This window comes from Pantherophis guttatus, chromosome 2, assembly GCF_059756535.1.
Source record: "Pantherophis guttatus breed Tessera chromosome 2, ASM5975653v1, whole genome shotgun sequence".
Lineage (NCBI taxonomy): Eukaryota > Metazoa > Chordata > Lepidosauria > Squamata > Colubridae > Pantherophis > Pantherophis guttatus.
Window position 1 is genome coordinate 53,394,771 of NC_142064.1, and position 22,419 is coordinate 53,417,189.

The 22,419-nt window shown below is 37.1% G+C and overlaps 1 protein-coding gene across 1 annotated transcript in view; it reads left to right on the forward strand.

Moving 5' to 3' along the window:
- Window positions 1-4,817: 4,817 nt before the first annotated feature.
- HSD17B4 (hydroxysteroid 17-beta dehydrogenase 4) overlaps window positions 4,818-22,419 on the forward strand; it is a 60,626-nt gene continuing 43,024 nt past the window's right edge. The window contains exons 1-7 of the mRNA XM_034432826.3: window positions 4,818-5,139; window positions 8,432-8,485; window positions 18,317-18,424; window positions 19,743-19,802; window positions 21,020-21,041; window positions 21,147-21,193; window positions 21,317-21,401. Coding sequence (XP_034288717.1) covers window positions 5,082-5,139; window positions 8,432-8,485; window positions 18,317-18,424; window positions 19,743-19,802; window positions 21,020-21,041; window positions 21,147-21,193; window positions 21,317-21,401 — 434 coding nt within the window. The 5' untranslated portion in view covers window positions 4,818-5,081. The remainder of the gene's footprint in view (window positions 5,140-8,431; window positions 8,486-18,316; window positions 18,425-19,742; window positions 19,803-21,019; window positions 21,042-21,146; window positions 21,194-21,316; window positions 21,402-22,419) is intronic.

Consider the following 22,419-nt stretch of genomic DNA (forward strand, 5'->3'; position numbering starts at 1 on the left):
AGGACTAGGGGAGACATCGTAGCAGTATTCCAGTATTTTGAGAGGCTGCCACAAAGGAGGGGGTCAGTTTATTTTCTAAAGCACCAATGGACAGGACAAGAAACAATGGATGGAAACTAAGGAGAGAAGCAACCTGGAATTAAGGACAGTAAGGGCAATTAACCAGTGGAACAGCTTGCCTTCAGAAGTTGTGGGTGCTTCATCACGAGATTTTAAAAAAGAAACGACAATCTCTTGTCTGAATTTTTTTTTACTTAGGTTCTGTGGACGTGGCTTGGTGGGTGTGGTGTGGCTTGGTGGGCATGGCAGGAGAAGGATACTACAAAATCTCCATTCCCAGCCCACTCCAGGGGAAGAATTCTGCAAAATTACCATTCCCACCCCACTCTGGGGCGAGCCAGAGGTGCTATTTGCCAGTTCTCCAAACTACTCAAAATTTCCGCTACCAGTTCTCCAGAACCTGTCAGAACTTGCTGGATTTCACCCCTGCCTTCAAGGTCCCTTCCAGCTCTATTCTGATTCTGTTTCTTCATGGATTGATTGATAGTGTCTTGTCTTTAAAGTAGATTGATTTTTAATTTGTGGTTCTTGTTACTCCCTCCTCCTCCAGTCATTAGAATAGTGTGTGAAGTTCAATTCTTTGCATTCATTTTTTAAAAAGGTAAGTGATAATCACTTCAGAGTAAAGGATAGCCATTGCTCTACTTTTAGCCGTGTACCTTCATTTCACATTTTTGTTAAACATCTTCATCAGTTACATATTAAAGTACAGAAACCTCCTGCCCAACAGAGCAAGCAAGGGACTATGGTTAACTCTTATCCCTGAGAGGTTACCCATGTTAATCTGTTGATCATACTTTTTAATAGTCAAAAAGTTGCAACACTGCATATAACTTTCGCTATAGTGAGAGATATTTATATGTATATTTCTGTTTCCTAGAATATATGGAACACTGACAATTCTACAGATTAATTCACTCAAGAAAAGCACATGGTATTAATAGAAGGCATTAACATTATGCATTCTTCCTTTCTTGAATTCTTTATAATTTAATTACAAGCAGTCAAGTTGCTGTGTTTGTGTGTGTGTGTGTGTTTGTGTGTTCCCTAGGACCAGTCTAACAAGAGAAACCAGTATGTTAGACTTGTACCTTAGGTGCTAGTTATTTTAAAAATTCATTTATTATGCACTACAAGTACAAAGCTCAGTACTTACAGCTAAACAGAACAGATCATTCTTAAGAAAAAGGAAAGTGAAGTGCTTCTCAAAATGTTTGCATTTGCCAAATTGTTTTGAACTATGTCATTGCACAATACTTCTTGCTTGCCAACACATCCAGGCAGAAGGTTTTTTTTAATTAGTTTTTTTTAACTCATGTTGATGACAGATGGTCAACTGCATAGGTCTGACAAATCTACGACTTTACTATTTTTGAAGCAAACAATAAGAAACTGCAAGTTATTCTAATGCATCTGTACTAAATTAGCAACTTGTCACGCATTGCAGGAAATATTATTGCCACAGAAACTCCAAAAATATGTTCTAAACTGCTGGAAATTATAAAAAGTTATACTTTGAATCAGATTTCTCCATCTTGGTATTCTTCAGATGTATGATCCATCTCCCCAGATTCTCAGCAAATACTGCATGCTAATTGCTAGAAGTTCTGAGAGTGAACGTATATACTTCTAAAAGCTTCCAAAATTGCCTTTTTGCTGTTAGCAAAAGAAGGCACCTGATCCCTTAATGAAAGAATGATGTGTGGTCTGGGCTTTTGGAAGCCTATAATTTCTGGCCAATATAATTCCTTTATTTTTCATAGGCCTTTTTACTGCAAATAAGCAATTAAAAATAGTTTCTTGACTTAAGCTCAACTAAAGATGTCTGTATGGATTAGTCCATCTAGATTTCTTTTGCAACAAGATGACAGAGATTTGCTACTGCTTTCTATCAGTACTTGTTCTTTTACTATTTAGTCCAGCCAATAACCATAGTCTTCCATATGATCCTGCTTAGTTTAAAAAAAATCAAAATTAGATAGGTAGTGTCACCTATTGTGATAAGAAAGCAATTATAACTGAAGTAAAACTCTTTGCATATGAGCTGCTCAAAACTTTCTGAATGTTGATAAAACTATTTTGTTAGAATTTATATTAACAATTATTCTTGAAAACAGATTCATTGTGTTAAACAGAAAATGCTAACCAACATTCGTAAATGGCTTAGGTCAATACATTGTGTGTATTACCTGTCAGTCTGTGATGATTCTTCACGACTGCATGGAGTAGTCCCTTGGCAAGATTTTGGGAAGTGGTTTGCCATTTTCTCCTTCTTGGGGCTGAGGATGAGTAATTGGCTCAGTTGATTTTGTGTCAAAGGCAGAACTAGAACCCCTGATCTCCTGATTTCAAGCTTAGCATAGCAATCAAGGTAAAGACAGAAAGAAAAGTAATTATGAAGTCAAGTGTTATACATGGGTCTTACGAAACAATTTTTAAGGCTTGAGTCTGGGAACATCAAAGATGGTATTTCTTTATATGTAATAGGTTTCTCTCACTGGTGAATAACAAAACATTATGGCCACTGCTGTACACTATGCTACTATGGATGAGCTTGGTTCTCTTCTAAAAATGATGTTTATGTGCTCCATCTCTCTCTCAAAATCTTGAGGGTTTGTGCCGCCCATTCTTACCTCTGTGAATTTGGTTAAAATTGCTGAATAGTTATTTTCACCCAACTGCTATGGAAGCAGTTCGAGCCTGCTATTTGATTGAGCTTTGCCCACTGAAAGCAAAGAATAAATATATTGTTATCATCCTGCTTCTTACATTTTCTGACTTTTTAAGCATATGAGTAGATTGCCAAAGTCATAGAGCAGGCTCTCAAAATATCAAACGAAAGGAGATTGGATATAATGAAACCATGGCAATACTCCCCCTACTGGTTTTTTTTTTTTTTTTTTTTAAAGATGTATCTGAAGCGTCTTGAAGTAGTTTGGTGAGTTTGCTCCTGCCGGAGGATTCGGGACGGAACAGATGTTTCTATCCTTTTTAATGGCCCCGGCCTTCAGTAAATCCAACCCCCTGTTCCCCAACATCTTTCCTCCTTTTAGGATTCTGCCAGAGCTTAAGATCTTTAAAATACAGATGCGAAAAAAGGAAAATGTCTTTTTTCTCCCACCACGGACTCCCCACTCAGAAGTCTGATTGTGGTTCGCGGATGCAGGGAAAAAAGAGAAGCGAGTCTAGGACTGGGCCGATGGCCTCCGCAAAGACGGTTCTCCAGGAGAAACATTTTTTAAAAGCCTCTTTTAGAGAAGTGAGTACCTTTCACTTTTATGCATTAGATGTGGGCATGTAGTTCTGATGCAAAGGAAGGCTTAAAGTGGCGTTCCCCCACATAATATATGCATAATTTTGTATTTATTTGTCATATTTATATAGTGTATATTGGAGGTGGGGAGCCTTTGAGAGACTATATGCAACGAAATTTCATTTTAATGTATGCCGATTAATGTACATTTAAAGTGTCAGTAAAGTTGTTCTAAGTTCTCAACCTTGGCAATTGAAAGGTAGGCGGATTTCAAGTCACAGAATCTCACAGCCAGCAAATTGAGAAACACTGGCTTAAAGAGAGGAGGATTGTTCCCGAAGTCAATGGGATTTACTGAAGTGCCTTGCATAACCATGTAGGAAGAAATATCCTTCTGGGTTCAGCTCCAAGTGGGGAAAAAGGCACTGGAAACATGGAGACTGCTGGAAAGATGGTTTAACGGTGGACAGAATCACATGGTTTGAGTCCCTGAACAGAAAAGGGGCCCGAGATGCTGCGAGTCCCTGGGTTTTATGCCCTCTCTGGCTTTGAACTTCCTGGGGCCCCGAAAGAATATCCTGATTGGTTGTCAGACTCCCAGGGGGCAGGGGCGGGGGTCTTAGTTAGCCTTGCTGGCTGATGTAATCTTCCCAGGTGCCATGTGCTGAGTTTCTGTTTCTAGATGGGTCCTATTGTGTTAGTTTCTGTTGCTAGGGTCCTATTGGATTGCAGACGATGGTCCATTGACAAAGAGGGAAGGGAATTGAGTTTCTGCCTCTGGCCCATTGACAAAGGGTGGCGGGGAGCAAGAAGGTGGGAGCTGCTTCGTCTTTAAAACATGCTTCTCCATTTCTCATCCAGGAAGTAATATTCTGCCTTTTTAATATTTCCTAAAATATTTAATTCTTCTAGGAAAGGGGGGTGCTAACTTCCTACTACCACAATCAGGATCTTGGAGCTGCTTTTAGTACTAGGGCTCAGTTCAAGGCAAGGAGGATTCTTTGCCTTGGTTACTCTCCAGATCTAGTCAATCCTCGGCCTCATCTCATGACAGTTTGAGTTATAAATGAGCCCTCCACGTTTTGCTTAGCGTGTTCTGAACAGTATTTAATCTCTGTGGTTGAACGTACGTTGAGGAATGGGGTTGAATATGCCAAGTTAATTTTGTAGGAAGTTAGCACCCACCCCTTTCCTAGAAGAATGAAATATTTTAGGAAATATTAAAAAGTCAGAATATTATATTTCCCTGGTTGAGACATGGATACTCTTTCGGGGCCCCAGGAAGTTCAAAGCCAGAGAAAGCATAAAACCCGGGGACTCGCTGTATCTCCTCCCTTTTCTGTTCAGGAACTCAAGCCAAGTGATCCTGTCCACCATTAAACCATCTTTCCAAGCAGTCTCCATGTTTCCAGTGTCTTTTTCCCCAGTTGGAGCTGAACCCAGAAGCATATTTCTTCTAACAATTTAACTACCCGTAACACGCCCTGTAATTATCCTTATTGCCATTACACAACGGCTCTACTCCGATTGGGGAGGCTGCTATGGTGAAACTATTGGGAGGTGGGCGGGAGTGGGATCATGTACCGCAATAATTATTAAATTAAATCCACCTAACACAGCAGCCGAGAGTGAATAAGAAAACTACGTTTCCCAGGATGCAGCAAGCCATTGCGCGCGTGCGCATTCCCCCGTGCCCTTTGCCCGTATTCTATCCCTTTAGTCCGGCAGGACTCCACGAAAGGCTCATTTTGCGTGGATCGGACGCAGGATGTCTTCTCCCTTGAGATTTGACGGGCGGGTAGTTCTGGTGACCGGTGCTGGGGGAGGTAAGTGGTGGATCACGATGACTGTTGATTGTCCGGAGGTTTCCTTGCTAGGGTGCTTGATTGTAAATAGGCTGCAAGAAGATCTTTGCAGCTTTCTTGTATTCTTGTTTGCATTTCTCCTTAAGGACGAAACCGCCCTTTTAAATGAAGCCGAGTTTATAATTTTGTCCATGCCACTCCGGAATTTACTTTTAAGTAGATCCAATGATAGACCTTTGTAAGTGCAGCCTGTTTTCTCTCCAGAAAGAAAGTCGTTTATTTAGTGGTGACGATTCTTTGTTTAAATCTTCAACCTAATAATACCTGTTCACATAATTGTTTTTACTTTCTGGGTTGAGCCTGGAAGTTGGGATATTTCCCACGTAACCACCTGAATTCTGTGAACTAACTCTAATAATTCATGCACTCAAATCATAATTCAAAATGACACGATCTGGTCCCTTTGAATCCATTTTTCTTTAGTGATTATTTCTGTACTAACTCTAAAAACCATATGTACATATAATATTAGAACTGATTCAAGAATAGTAAAAAAAAATCCTCTCCATTTTTTAAAATGTCTGTAAAATATTCCTAGTTTTAGCTAGGCAGAGATTGGATAGTTAGTTTTAAAGCTTTACTGGCTATTCAGAGATAAAGAAGCTTGATACCAAACAGGTATAACAAAGATAAATTATGTGATAATTTTTACTCACCATTGACTTGTCAAACTAGTTTTGCCGAATAAGATATTTTTTGTAGCAGTCTTTCTCCATTAGCAATTCATTTGCTGATTGTGATTTTTTGTTTTAATGGCATTACTTATACACATTTTGTCTTTTAAGTTATGGAAAACAGACTTTAGGAGACAGAGGCTAATTAACAATCTATTAATACTTTAGCATAAGGTGGATTCTGATTGTTGGTGTTGATGTTCAGTATAATATAATCACCCATCGGATTTTCTTTCCCCACTGAACAGTGGAAAGTATTTTAAAATTAAATGGAAGAAATACCACTACATATTTGAATTTGATGGAAATTTAGCCAAGAATATGGAAACATTACTGAAATTAGGGGTGGGGGGAACTGGGTGAGATTGGCAGGCTGTTTGATCCACACAATATCAGATGTCCAGGTTAGTAAGGATTTTAGTAAGGATTTTGGACTTCAATCTCTACACATGCCCAAATACCCCAAACCAGCTCTTTCAGGTCTCCGGAGAAAATTTAAGATCTTTGGAGGGCTGGAATAAAAGGAAAATCTGTTCTACTTGTAGGTTGTTAAGTATAGTTAATGCATATTGTATATAAAACAAAATGAAATTACAATTCTAAATATAGTGAATTGAGGGAGCGACAGAAAATTTAATGGGACTTTTGAGCAATATGTAGAGAATTGCACTGACAGATATAATACACTGAAACTGTTCATAGTACAAGGTTAGAGTCATTCTGTCCAAAACAAACTTGTTTTGATTATGAAATCATCAGATAATTAATTCATTGAGTTGTTAACTTTGCTCACATTTAGAAACAGAATCCATCAGTGGCCTTAACTACAATTAAGGAGAGGAAAGAGGCTACTTAATTGTGTATTTCTGTAGCTATGATAAAAAGTACAACCCCTCTACTTTTCTTTTAAGTTGGAACAATCAAGTTCTCAGCTGAAGTTTGCTAAAGAAATACAATAATCAAAGATGAATTGATACCTTGTCAGCGTAATTATTTTGCATTTTTCATTAAAAAGGACATTGAATCATTCTGCTTAAAAATGATATATTCTTCGATATATTCAGATCAGAAATTGCCTATGTAAAGAAACTTAATTATTAATCTTGCTTCAGTTTGAAAATGTGATTTTAGTTTCTAAATGCTGTGGATATAAGAACTGCGTAGCCAGTTTATCTTCACAATAATTTTATCTGAGTGGAGAAGACAGCCTCAAGAACGATCTCAGGAGGAAATTCAAGAAAAGACACTATGTGAAAATATTTCAGTTCATATGTATCTTTTTCTGTTTAGTCAAGATGTATTTTAAAGTATTTCACTTGTACTGAAAAGAACTTCAAGTAATTTTCTCAAGTGTCAAACTTTTTTAAAAAAAAAACCTTACAAAATTACAGTAGTATCATGCAGCTCATGCAGCAAAACAATTTTCTTTTCTTTAGTGGAAAATTTATATGTCTTTGGACATATAAAGGGGAGAATACCTTCTAAAGTTTGGTGGCTTAATTGAATTGTACTAATCTGCTGCATTCTGAGCAGTTTGTTGCCTTTTCAAAAAGTTTCTTCTCTAGTGGCCTATTTGGAATTCCCAATTGATTCTACAACAATGTTTCTTAACCTTGATAACTTTTAAGAAATGCTGCTGGAAAATTGTGGGAATTGAAGTCTATGCATCTTAAAGTTGCCAAGATTGAACCACACTGGTCTAGATCACATGTCATCAGGACTGAGTATTTTTCTGCTTCGATTTAACCTGATGCATCAGATACTCAGATATCTAAGAACAATACAACATTTTGCTTTTAAGTATCGTGTTTCCCCGAAAATACGACCTACCCCAAAAGTAAGTCCTAGCTTGATTTTTACACATACACCCAATATAAACCCTACCCCCCCCCAAATAAGCCATAATTAAGACCCTGCCCATTCTGAGGTGCAGTGGGTGGGACGAGGTGTATGGGTAAAAATTAAAGTATGAGGGGGGTGGAGCTACCCTACTTACCAGCCTCGCATACCCCAATACCTGCTTTGCCTTGCCAGCCCACTTCTTCTGTAACTGTTTGCCACTGCTTGTGCACATCGCCCCCGGCCTCTGTTTCACTGTCAGAGGCCCTTCCAGAAAGCCCTCTGCAGCCAAGAAATGAGGTCCAGATTGAGTGTCTCTCCCAGGGCTACATTTTACTGTCAGAGGCCCTTCTGGAAAGCCCTCTGCAGCTGATAACAGAGCTCCAGATCAATCAAGAGCTCTTTTATCGGCTGCAGAAGGCCTCTGACAGCGAAACTGAAGCCAGTGGTGATGCATGCAAGCGGCGGCAAGCAGCCGCAGAAGAAGTGGGCCGGCTGCAGGCTCCTGCTCTGCGGGGGTGTTGGTGCTGCCGCTTCAAGATGAGTCAGTGTAAGACCCCCCCTTCCCCCCCAAAACAAGACCTGATGCCTTTTTTGTTGGCAAAAAAATGTAAGACTGCATCTTATTTTGGGGGAAATACAATATATAATTGTCTTCTTTGACGTTGACGTCCTGTTGTGTGTTTTTTTTTAAACTGTCAGGTTATAAAAGACTTTACTTATTTTTTTCTTTATGCTAGGACTGGGCAGAGCATATGCATTGGCTTTTGCTGAAAGAGGAGCTGCTGTGGTTGGTAAGTATTTTTTTTTCTTTTGCCAGTAACTGTTGAATCCATAATTGTGTTTTAAAGTGAAACTTGTTTTAGTCTTCACCTTTTTAAAAATAAAATTATTTTCTTTACTCTTCAATTTCTTCTTCTTCTTTTTTGCTTTTCCACTGAAATTCCTTCTAAAAAAAATTATGTGCCATGGTAATGAAGATCCAAGGTGTTCTGCCCTAGCTACGGACCCCAAAGAATGCAGCACACACAAAATCTATACAAAGCTTATTTTACTCAAATAACTCAGTCTTTTTCAACCAAAGGCTGTTAATAAACTGTCTTAACAGCCTACAAGAATTCTAAGATAAGGTAATCACAGTCTTACTAGGGTTGGCAGAAAGCCCAGAAGCAATTTTGCAGAGAATCCAGACGTGAAGGAGAGTGAACTAAAGTTGTTCCCTACAGCTTGCTGCAATCGGCGTTTCTCCTTAAATAGGCTAAGGGAGTGGCCAATTAGCCCCAAGCCTTACTCTCGAGGAGACCTCCTCCTGAGGAGCCACTCCTGCCTTTTGGCAGCTCTGCGCAACCATGCATTGAGAAGAGGCTCCTCCTCTTCATCCTCTTCACTTAAAGGAGCTTCTGGAGGTTCTGAAGGCCCTGGCTGAATGCCTGCCTCTGGCACCACATCTTCACCAGCCTCCTCACTGTCCAACTCAAGTGCCAGCTGCACAGGCTGCTGGTGCAGCACCACATCAGCCTTCTCATTGTCGGAATCAGCTACAATCTCTACAGGCTGCTGACGGGCCACAACACGAGGTTTGTCAGTGAGTGTCACAACACTTAGCACATTAGGATACTATTGATATGCCATTTTACCCAGTACAGCTATTTATTTATGGGGAACATAATGCTAAGTTATACTGGTAGCTAGTGGTTAGGGAATGTATAGTTCCATAAGAACAAGTTAATTTAGTATTATTATGCTTTCTGAAATGCCTTAGATGACCATTTCTAAATCATGTGTACAACACTAGCCTACACAGATAACATTGTGAAATTTAAGAGATTAATTTGGATATTTGGCATTCATTTTTATTGGTAGCTCTCTTTTGCAACAAGTACTTCAAAGTTTATTAAGAAATTAAGGAATGAATTACTGCAGATAGATATTTGTACACTGATTATGTTAGTTTTGTCCACTGAAGAGTTAATAGATGTTAACTGTTACAACAGCAAATGTTACAAAGTCCATTTTCTGATGTAACTCAATAATGAGTTAGAGTGTCTAGTAAATTGGAATCATGTCGGAAAATCTGGCAAAGCCAAATCTTAAAAATTATACTCATTTTGGGAACAAAGAACAAAATCTCTTGTATAATAGTTTATTCAGCTGGAGCTGGCAAGACATTTTATAATGCAAACATACAGTTTTAAGAAATTTAGGTAACATTCCAACTTGCCGGCTAGATCCCAGACACAAACTAGCCACAGAGAATATTATACTTTGGAATAAAATAACTGTCAGTTTTTGACTTTCTCATATTCATTATTAGTCTGTGAAAAACTAGTATTGCTTTCAATCTGAATGCTTTTGAGTGGGACAAAGCATTTTCAGATTATTATCTGTTCTCCACATTCATAATCTTTCAAGCCTGGTCCTGTTCAAGTAGATAATTAGATTTTTCTTCTTTGATTTCAATTTAGAATTGTGTGTTTAAATAATAACTCTTGAAGAATAGTTGAATTCAGCAAGAGTTGAATAATAACTCTGATTTTAAAAAAAAGTTTTACACTTAGTTGTGTTATTTTGAAAAAAGAATATATCACTAAGGTCTTTGTCCAATGTAGGCTATATAGTTTCACAGGTATTATTTGTGATCTTTGAATTTTTAACAAGTATTTCTGGACTTCGATCAAGAAAATCCAAAGTATCTTTTAACTTTTTCTCCCAGGCTGCGCTATAGGGAGTAATCTTTTAGTTTTTAGCTTCTACTCATCTGACAGAGTAGAATTGTTGATGACAACTATCTGAGTTGTATTATTAATGATTTAAAAAATTTTTTTTATAAAAGAATGTCAGTAACCCTCAGTTTATTAAAATTCCTACAAATACATAAACCTGCTTTTAGTGATGTGTTTGTAATTCCTGTACTTTTTCAACATTAACACTAATGTTCTAACTGGGAAATATGTGTTACTGAACTCAGGGAGAATTGTTTCTGAATAAAGAGATCTGGGATTAGTAGGCACTTTGACCATCTGGATTTAGCAATGTCTGATTCCAGCTTCCACTTAAAAAATAATTATTAGATATCTTGAGATTACCTGGTACTTTGAATGAATGGCAAACCATTACATTCTGGCTGGATAGTTCAGCCACTAACTAATAGGGTTATCTTTTGAACTTCAGTTTAGCAGTAATGGAAAAGATTATTAGACTGGCAACCTAATTTAGCCCAATGTGCTTACCACAGAATGCGATGATGAACCTAATTCACGGATATATATATATATATAACCTAATAACGGAAATTAAATTAAGCACCCCTGCTTAGTTGCTGATTTGCAAGACTGTATACCTTGGTTCATTTAAAAATAATTTGGGACCAAATTTGTTGGTAATAGAGGTTTTAAATTTCCAAATACTAATGAAAAGTAAATCATGTATATTTACACACACACACACACACACACACACACAAATTAAATCAGATTTTGAAGGTATTAAATGGGAAAAATATTAAAAATGTATGTGTTTCACTTACGTGGCTCTGATTGGAAGAATGTATTGTTGTTCCCATATAGAAATAGAGAGGTTGCAAAAATGAACCCAAACTTACAGGGGGATTACTTTATAAGTGTGCCTGGAAAGTTATTTGACCAGTTTCTGATTATTTCCTCCTGCACCCTTTTAAAGAGCAGAAAGTGAGGAATGCAGAGAATATGTAGTTGATCTTCAGAAGGTCATTGAGATATCAATGTGAAAAAAGTACATTTATACATTTTGTTATTTAGAGCAATATTGCCAAACTGAAACTCCAATTATTACGAGGGTTCTCAGAGGATTACTTTATTAGCCCAAGGACTTCAACTTTAAAGGTTTTTCATTCTTCGATACAAAAGTCTCCAGTGAATGAAAAATGAAAAAGTATTTTCATGGCATGTCATTAAGATAGCTTAGCTAACCAGTTAACTAACTAAATAAAATAACCTCTTTCTGCAAAAGAACTGCTTTTTCACCATTTTATTTTGGCTGCCTATCTGACAGCTTTTTTCATTATTTACAAGACTATTTGGTTTGGTTGTTGAATAAGTTTAAAATGTTAAATCCCTTGGCAGGATTCTTCTCATAAGAAGCAATTATGTTATGCCTGAAAATTATTTCCAGTTGTGCCCAGTTATAGAAATGGCATTGGCAGTTCTCAAAGGAAAGAGGAAATCATGTTTTGTCTTCCATTTGGCATGCATTGTCTCACCCTCTAGTAAGAAGTTATCACTTCTGCCAATTTAGCTAAATGTCAGATTATTGTAGATGAAAAGCATGAAAATACAAACAAGCAAATAAGCACACCCTTGTGATGTAGAAAAAATATTTTTGGCAGTTGTGGGTCTTCCAGGTCCGTATTTACTTATGTATTTGCAGGATTTATATTGCTGCTTATCTCACATCACGATCTAGGCAGCTCACAACAATTCATTAAAAACTATAAAAATTAGAATACCACCCCCCCTCCTTACAGATGCCACACCAAACAGCCTACCACTCAACTCCCAATTTAGCTTCACAATCCTCCAGAAGCTTAAAGGGTAGGGATCCTTTTCAGATTTTGGACAGGGTAACACTCATCTGATGGGAGTCAGTTGGCTGAGGCACATTGATCCTTCTTCCCACCTCTGCCCTTTTTTCCCAAAGCAGCCATTCCCAAATATCCTGACTTGTGTGGTTGGCAGGGAAGGGGGATCAGAGGGAGAAAAGTGAGGAATTGATTTTGCTTGTTTTGTTTGTTTTTTTCCCAACACAACCCTGCAATGAGATAGAAACAAGACTTGTGGATGGGGGGGGATGTTTTGCCACATCCACATACTCACGCAAACTCTTAAGTTTCCTTTTTGTTTTTCCAAGGCTTTAGATTTCAGCCAAATTCAGTTCTATTTGGAGTTCTATTCTATTTTCTATTTCTAATTCTATTTTATGTTTGAACGACTGTCTAAAAGAGACCTACTGAGCTATTAAATCAAAGGATAGGATATTAGGCTAGGAAATATGAGGGGATGGTAATTTTGCCATGACTTTAAATGTCTTGGTTAATGAGTTGAATTAATATATGGAGTTGAAGTTTTCCAAATTTTTAATCACCTCCGAACCAGGAGATTTCATATTTCTTGATACAATTACAAGTAGTCCTCAACTTACAACAGTTCACTTAGCAACCGTTCAAAAAATGAAATGAAAAAAAAAATGAGTTATGACCGTTTTTCACCCTTATGACTATTGCAGGATCCCCATTGTCACATGATTAAAATTTGGACGCTTGATAACTGACTCATATTCATGATAATTCCAGTAATCACCTTTTGTGACCATTTGACAAGCAAAATCAATGGGAAAGCCAGATTCGCTTAACAGCCGTGTTACTAATTTAACATCTGCAGTGATTTACTTAACAACTTTGGCAAGAAAGATCATAGAATGGGGCAAAACTCATTTAACACCTGTCTTGCTTAGCAACAGAAATTTTGGGCTCAAATTGTGGTCGTAAGTCAAGGACTACCTGTATAAACAGGAAAGGAGTTTTTGAATTTACCAGACCTGTACCATCTTTTAGAACAGCGTTTCCTTATCTTAGCTGTCTGAAGATGTACAGAGCCCAACACGGTTTTCTGGGGAATTCTGGGAATTGAAGTCAACGCATCTTAAGGTGATCAAGATTAGGAAACACTGTTTTACAATATTCTTTTGCTGATGGGTGCAGGCAACGAACACGCTGAATTATGCTAAAATCTTGACTTGGCCTTTGTGCCCCCAGTTTCAGCTTGCAAATCTGTATGATCCAGTCTTGGTTGTCTTAGCAATTTTGACTGAATCACCTCTTTACGCTAAGTTTTGATTTGTGTTAACAGGTGTTTCAAATTTTTGATTTTTTCCCTTTAAGTCTGTATTTATCAACCTCAGCAAGCATAAGGTGTGTGGACTTCAACTCCCAGAATTCTCCAGTCAGCAGCGTTGCCGACATTGCTCTACAGAAAATTATTAAAAGGGGCTGGAACAAGCCTTTATCATTTTGTACTCAAAATAGGTTACATGCAAAAACAAGTGTTTTATAGCAACAAAACTCCAAGTTGGGTAGATTTTGTTGTTTCCTTCTTTTTAGATGTTTTTAACAATCCGTAAAATGTCCAGAATTATCGGGAGTTAATAGGAATTGGGTAGCGTAATAATTATTTAGAAGTATTTAGAATTTAAAACCATATTTTAAATAATGGGAAAAAGAATTTTTCCATTTCTGTTATTGAAATAACCATAACATTAAATATTTATGATTGCTTATGATTATTATGATTAATATTTATGAATGTTGTATATAGCTGCTGTATTCAGCATATGACTATAAATATAAGCAGGATAATTTTACAGATAAATGCTAAGTGGAATCAGAATCCTTGCCGGAAACACTGAATGCAAACAGCCTTTTTGAATAAAAATCCAATTTGTATGAAGCTATTTTTTTTTCCTCAATAGCTTTCATGAATTTTCTGTTGGCCTATGAGCAACTTTGTTTACTATTTTACTTTTGTGACAATCAGGCCTCTTTAGAATGAGCAAGAGTGAAAGTGAACTTTTGTGGAATGAGGTTTTCTGAGTTTTCATTAACAAGATTAGTTAAGAAATCCACTAAAGTAAAATATAAGCACCTGGATGAATACCTTTGGTTTAAACGGGAAACTTGTTATATATGGATAGTTCAGTTCACTGTTCACTGTTTTGCCTCCCCCCCATCCCTTTAGTGAAAAGTGAAAGGCTTGTCTCTTCAGAGGAGCTGCTGGACCTACCTGCATCTTGATAATGCCCCAATATAAACATAAACCAAAGCAGAATGAATAATAAAAAAAGAGACAAAAGTATAAAATAGAAGAACAAGTATTGTATATATCTCTCTATTTCATGGCTATATTTGGTGTTTGTAGTCAGTGCTGATTCCTGGTAACTTCCTGAACATATTCCTGCAGTTTTCTTGGCAATATTTAAGAAATACCCTGTTTCCCTGAAAATAAGACCTATCCCAAAAATAAGACCTAGCATGGTTTTTATGTGTGCACCTAATATAAACCCTATCCCCAAATAAGCCCTATTTAAGAGCCCATTCACTCGCCCATTCCGTCTGGTTGTTTGTGGTGCCATAGCCAAGAGGATGGTAGAGCTTACCTCAGGGCCCCCGTAGCCATGCCATCCACACCCTGATACTGTCTCATGGCAGCAGCACCAGCAGCCATGTGCAGCAGGAGCCCATGTGGCTGCCAGCCCACTTCTTCTGCTTGCTTGTGGTTGCAACAGGAGAGCAGGAGACTGAGCAGTGTGCTAGTGCCACAGCTGTGAGGTGAGGCAGGTGTCGGGGTATGGGTGGCCTGGCTGCGGGAGCCCTGAGGTAAGCCGGTGCAGTATGCATGGTGCAGCTCCACCACGCCCTGCCACACAGTGGTGGCACTGGCACACCGTGCTGCCTCCTGCCCCATCGCGAGCAAGTAGAAGAAGTGGGCCTCTCATACATGGAATAAAAGACACACCACAAAATAAGCCCTTGTGCTTATTTTGGTGTCCAAAAGAAAATAAGACCCGGTTTTATTTTAGGGCAAACACAGGTAGCTTGCCATTGCCTGCTTTCTAGGGGTAAAAGAAAGTTAGTGACTGGCCCAAGGTCACCCAATTGGCTTTGTGTTTAGGCAGAACTAGAACTCAGAGTATCCTGAGTTCTAGTCTGATGCTTTAATCACTTTACCAAACTAGCTCTCATGTCATGGATAGTCTGTACGTAAATGGAAGCAAAAGGTAGAATAACTAGCAAAGAAAATGAAGGCATTTTTTTAAAAAAATGCAAGATCTAGTTGAAATAAAAAGGTAATGCTGGAAATTTAAAATTGCTGATTTTTAAGTCATTTCCCCCCCAAAACCAGTTCCTTTCAAATATACTGCCAATTAAAACATAAAGACTCAATTGACTCAAGCTCAACTCCTTGTGACTAAATGTATTCTGTCTATTTTGAATATATTCCGTGGAGCCAAATAAATGATTAAATATATTTTTCTGGTTAAAACATTTTAGGTTTGACCACATGGGGGAGATGCTGCTTCATAAAAACAGATATATATATATCTATTTTATTCTTCTAGATGAATTATTTTCTAACATTATTGCTTAATTTGGAATTTTCTGTATTATTTAGATAGATAGCAGTCCATTCATCATGAAAAAATGCAATGTTTTGGAATTGCCCTTTGGATTAAAAATAGTTTGTGAAGGAGTAATAAATTATTGGATCTGTCAAAGGTTGATGCACTTTCAAAAAAATCAGTCTTTTGTGCTTATTGCCACAAAAAGTTTGTCCAGGGTTTAAAACACATATTTTTATATTCAGCTTGTACATCAAACACACAATTGTTTTCACAATTGTTTTTGCTTATCAGAAATATGGATTACTTGATGATTTGTCAAGATTCTTTAACCAAAGTATTTTTACCTATTTCACGAAAGAAAGATTGGACTTTTTCATGTTGTATGGGAAAATGTTTATATATTCTTTCTGAAAACCTTTTTAAAATGTATAATTTATTTTATCCCTTCAGACCTTTTGATCTGAATGTACAGTAAAAATAAATCAGTAAGGGTTATCTGTATAAAAGTAAATTAGAATTGAGCCCTGGTTGAAAAGAATGATTTCTTTGACCTCATGGATTTTGACCTGTTAGCAAAGAAAATAAATAAATGTGTAGCACTACTTAATGTATGAGTGTAATTAAGCTTGGAATTACAGTTGTAAGTTATCCTGGTCATCAAGTGGATCACCATATGCCTGCACCAAATTTTACGACCTTTTTGTGGGTTATGAAGTGAATCACCATGGTCATTAAGTGAATTGTCCACAATGGGTATTTTTTTGCCAGGAATTGGACGTAAATGCCAGTTTCTGGCATATAGATAGATAGATGATAGATAGATGATAGATAGATAGATAGATAGATAGATAGATAGATAGATAGATAGATAGATAGATATGCATGCCATATATATATATATCTGGATCCTGCAAATGGCCTTAAATGGTGGCTGGTTGCTGAGCACCCAAAATGAGATCAGGAGACTGAGAGGAAGGCTTTCCAACCATTGAATTATGAACCTGGATCATCATAAGTAATCCTGGAGAAGTATGTCATAACTTTAAATGGTTACTAGGCGACCAATTGTAAGTTGAGGGCTACCTGAACTCTGATACTCATCAAAATAGTCAGACTTTTTTAAGGCTTCCATGCGAATCTTAAAAATAATGCTATTTTGAAGAAGCCGCTGATTAAAATTAATGAAACTGATAAATCACTTTGAATACAGGAAATGATATTTAGTACTTAGGACAGTTGATTGGATACGCCAAATTGCTTAATATTGTTGTGGTCCGCCAGCAGCCTGCGGAGCTGGCAGTGGAGTCGGACAGCGATGAGGCTGAGGAAGAACATTGGCCAGTCCTGGAGGCTGGGGAAGGCCCAGATGAGGGCTCTGCATCGGAGGCAGAGATAGGGCCAGGGCCATCAGGGACTGGTGTGCGGACTTGGGAGCTTCCAGAGGCTGACAGAGAGGCAGAGGAACAGGAGGAGCCTGTTCCTAGTGCACATATGAGAAGAGCTGCCAGAAGGCAGGAGCAGCTAAAGCAGAGAGCATGATTCGGGAGTAGGGCCAAGAGATGATTGGCCCCTTCCATTAGGCTTAAAAGACTAGCAACAGCTCTTGGCCTCTTTGCTGGAAAACAACCGTTGAGAGAATTGTTTCTTGTTTGGCTGTAGTTATTTCTTCTGTTCCTGAATTGTTGCCAAGAAAAGCCTTTGGCAGATTGCCTAATTATCCCAAGGTCAGAGATAAACTAAAGACTGGTGTTTTAAGGACTTTGCTTTCATTTCATTTAGAATACGCTGAGAATGAGTTAATTCTCAGATGTTTTAATAAAATCTGTTTGTTTTTTGGAACTGTTTTGCATTTAATATCAACTACGTGGGCCTGGGTCACAACAAATATCTGCAAAGCTGCTGCAAGAATAAAGAGGTCTTTAAAAGACCTCTTCAGATAGCAATTTATAGACCTCTTCAGATAGCAGTTTATAGAAAGAGACCCAAATATTAACAGTATGTTCAATATAAACTCTTTCTTAACAGAAAGACTGCAGGATGGCAACTACTTATATTATTGTCAACCTTCATAGGAGATGCTAACATGCCTGAAGTTTGGAAGTCTGAAATTTACACATGCATTACAGCATCTGGAAGTTGAGTTATAGCAATTAGATATCTTTTGTTGTTGTTGATTTGAAACGTTTTGTTGCTTATCCAAATAGCTTCTTCAATCTGGAAGATAAGTCTTGAATAAGCATTGAAATGTTTCAAATCAACAAGAAATCCAGTTGCGATCACTCAACTTTCAGACAACTCTACCTGGATAACTGACAATCTTCATCGACATACATTACAGCATGAAATCTTCACTATACCAGTGAGGCAATGCCTGAATGATCACTGAAGACTGCAGAAAATGACAGCTATTTTATCTAAGTACTAGTTGGACTCAATTTCTCTGTCTCTCTTTGTCTTTTTTATATCTGTCACAGTGAATGATCTTGGAGGTGACTTCAAGGGACATGGAAAGAGTTCCTCAGCTGCTGACAGAGTGGTTCAAGAAATACGAGCCAAAGGTGGAAAAGCAGTAGCTAATTATGGTATGTTTCTCCCACTCTATTCCAGTGAAAATATCTACAGTTAAATTACAGCTGTAATTCTACAATAGTGAATGCTACAGATCTGGAGAAAATCATCTGCCATTCTATCATTGAGATGATTGTTGTAAATGATAATCAAAATGAAATCAGCAAGTTTCTTGAAGATTTAAATGACTGTTCCATGATAAATTATTTCAGTCAATAGAAAGTGGTCATGCCACTGATGAGAGAGAGATCTAATGTGCCTTGAATTGCATGATTGTTAATGAACTCATGGATTGTTTGTGATTGCAAATCCATGTTAGATTCATACTGCTAAGTATTGAGCCATGATCCGTAATTCCAAAATGTGATTCATTTTAAAGTGAGGTTCACTGTCCATTAGATTCTTATTCTTTGTTATGTTGTGGTTGTTTGGTTTAGAAATATATATTATATAGATGCATTACATGAAAAAAATCCAGGTAGAATACCCCTATTTTAAAAGCTTTAGGATATTTGGGGATAAACGATGTGTATTCTTCAGCTTGATATACTCATTGTGCTTCACAGAGTTTTATGTTCACTTAAAGATATATTAGTGCACACTTAAACGTAGCACATATACTATGCAAGTGAGTGATATAGCAAATACCATGTGCCACTGTATAATGTGTGATGTTGTTGATGCATTCTTGTATCTGAAAAAGTTATTTGGTCATTTGAAGGCAACTGCATTCTCCTAATTTCATATTCAAGCTTATCCATGTGTCATTAACAGTCCTTATTTTTCTGAGCATAAGAAAGCTTGGATACAAACAATCATTTGCCGATTTACTGTATCTAGTGCTACCACAAGCAGACCCGTGTACCTATTTTTGTAGAACTCCTGAAAGGCATCACTTTGGAATAGCATATTTTGGGGAGATTGCGACATAACTGGGAAATGAGGATATTGGCCTTTGTGCCTAAACCTAAATTTTACCACTCATAAAGAAGAACATTTAGAATCCAAATCAACATTTCTTTCGCCTGTGCTACCTGTCTTCTTAACCATAGCTATCCACTTTTGTTAGTAGCACCTCAGGGAATTATGAATACAGCTGAAAGATTTCACTAGCTGCAGTCATAGGAACAACTTCTGTCTTTTTTTTTCTGTCATGAACTTGCTATCATTGGTAAGTGCATACCAATGAATAACTTGCTTATGAAAGAAAATATTCCCTCAAGATTACATTCTATTACCATTTTGTGTTCCCCTACCATTGTACTAGGATCTCCATCATTTCAATAGATTCTGATCTGTGTTTCTTTCTTTCCTGTTGGTTTTTTCCCTCAGATTCAGTGGAAGCTGGTGAGAAGCTTGTGCAAACTGCTCTGGATGCTTTTGGAAAAATAGGTACATTTCAAATAGAAGCATAGTTTGTGCTGAAATCTCCTTACTATTATTCTGTATTATTTCATGAAAAAAATGGAGCTATCTATTATTCAGGAGAAACTCTTCCAGAACAAAGAAATGGCTTCATTAAGCTCTTCAACAAATTACCTTACTTTTTGATGAAAGCTGTAATTACTTGTACTACTAGTAATCAAGACATTTTCTTCAAGATGAGTTCTCTTTAATTTTTTTCAAGGTGGCTTTCTCTTCCATCTGTAAATTTTAAGTTATAATTGTTGATATCATTAAAGCTTTATCATGGTCAACACAAAGTTCTGTCTTAGAAGAAATCAAAGTTCCTTTAAATAAAGCAAAGTAGGTTTGATCATGAAAAGACCTCTCCATCAAGTAGAGCTGGGGTGTCAAACTCACGTCGTCATGGCGGCGTCATGTGATCTATTGGGACTTTTTTCCCCTTCGCTAAACCGGGGGTGGGCATGACCAGCATGTGAAACATCAGGCCCGTGGGCCAGGAGTTTGACAGCCCTGAAGTCGAGTCATGAGCAAAATTTTAAAAAATCCTTTTTGTTTAAAGCCACATTCCATTGATGGAAACAAAGCGACAATAAAGAATCCTCAGAAGAATTTTCACTTTTTCCCTCTAAACTATACATATGCAAAAACTGTTATGGTTATTCTTTTAGATAAGATCTTTTTCCCACTAGCAGTACACTGCATATTAATGCTAAATTGAATGGTGGCCTGAAACTTGGACTTGCTGTACCAGCAAATAATTACGATAGCATGCATCAGCATGTTCTTTTTTCTTTATTTTATAAATGTTACTTCATAGAGATACGGAAATGCATTTGAATTACAATGAGGCTGTTAAGTCTGTTTAACTTATTGCAGAAAGCAAGCAAATGGCTGTTTGCTGCACTTGCCCAGAATTCTGAAACCATTAAATTCATTCTACAAAAAATGCAGAGTGTCCCTTTCTATGTCTGGGTTCATTTTTACTGCTTAAGAGATGATCATAGTTCAGACCTACATGCGGTGTCAAAAGTGTTTGCCAGTCTTTGACAACCACAATAACTCTGAAAGTCTGTTTTCCTTTATCAATTTTGGTAAGGACAAAATTAAACGTAAATAGGATGTTAATAAATGTTATCCTTCACGTCAGAAGCAAGAATAGCTAGATTTGTTTCTTAATAATTTTGTATGGATTTAATTTACAGATATTCTGATCAATAATGCTGGGTAAGTTGATCTGAGTGTTATTTTCTTCTTTTTCCATTACACTAGAATATTTTTTATTCAATTTATGATAATTTTCCTCTTCTTTTTTACTTCTTTGACATTTAGGATCTTGAGGGACCGTTCATTTGCTAGGATCAGTGACGAAGACTGGGGTAAGTTGTACCATATTATGATTATGTACCATAATCCATTTTTAAAATGAACATATTACGTACTTAATGTACTTAATGCCTTTTCAAAGTATAGATATATTTAATGGCTTCAATTGTTTCTAGATATAATTCACAAAGTTCATTTGAGGGGATCCTTTCTCGTAACCCGAGCTGCATGGAACCATATGAAAAATCAGAAATTTGGAAGGTAAGTAGACATGATTGGTCACCAAATATATATACTGATCAGACCAAAACCATCTAGATTAGACACAGAGAAAGTGGTTTGTGATTATACTGTACCAACATCTATTTCTCATAAAAAGTTCAGCATGCAAAACTACATCTAAAGTAGAATCCTCATCTCTACAAGCAACCAAACAGTAATAGGAATGTTCATATATCAGAATGTTATTAGATTTTTTTTTTAAAAAAAGCAACAGTATAGTTGATAATATCAATCAAGGTAGTGTTTAAACTGCTGGAAAAAATCTGCATTTTTATCTCTAATCTTTCCCATGGCCATATAAACTTCATTTGTCATGTTGTAGCTGCTGCGACTGAACCTGGAAATCTTACCTAAGATTTCCAACTGCATCCTAAAGTTGTGGTAGTGGAGGAGAAACTACCATGGATGGTTTCTTAATGGATACTGCAGTAGCTTGAAAAACCAGCATGAGTTCTGCTAGAGCGGTATAATTCACAATAGGGTTTAATTAGAAGCCCAGAGTACAACCTTTTCTGATCTTTTATGACATTATGCAAATTATGATTAGCCAGTCTGAAATCCTCTGAAAGTTGGAGATTATGGCAACTGAGTTGCTTACTCTGTTTTTATTTTGTCTGCATTCACTTTTTCAGTTTGTAAACTCTTTTCTATAAGTTGTCCCTAAATAAGAAGTGTGACTTTTTTTCTTGCAACTCTTTGATGCTATTTTGATGTACATTAAACTAGTTTTCATTACCAATAGCACATTCTGAAAGCAAATTTATTTGCAATAAAGCTCTGTGAGTTAACTGGGGCCTATCTCTGTATTCACTACTTATGAAATATAACCTTTGTAATCACTCCATGCATGTCAGCTCTTCAAAGACATTGGATTAAATGTCGTCTGATGGTAGTCATGGTAACATGCTAAATGGGTCCTTTAAATACAGCTACTTCAATATTTTTTATGGACCCTATGGCAGAATAAGACAAGATATTGAAAACATTTTTTTCCTAT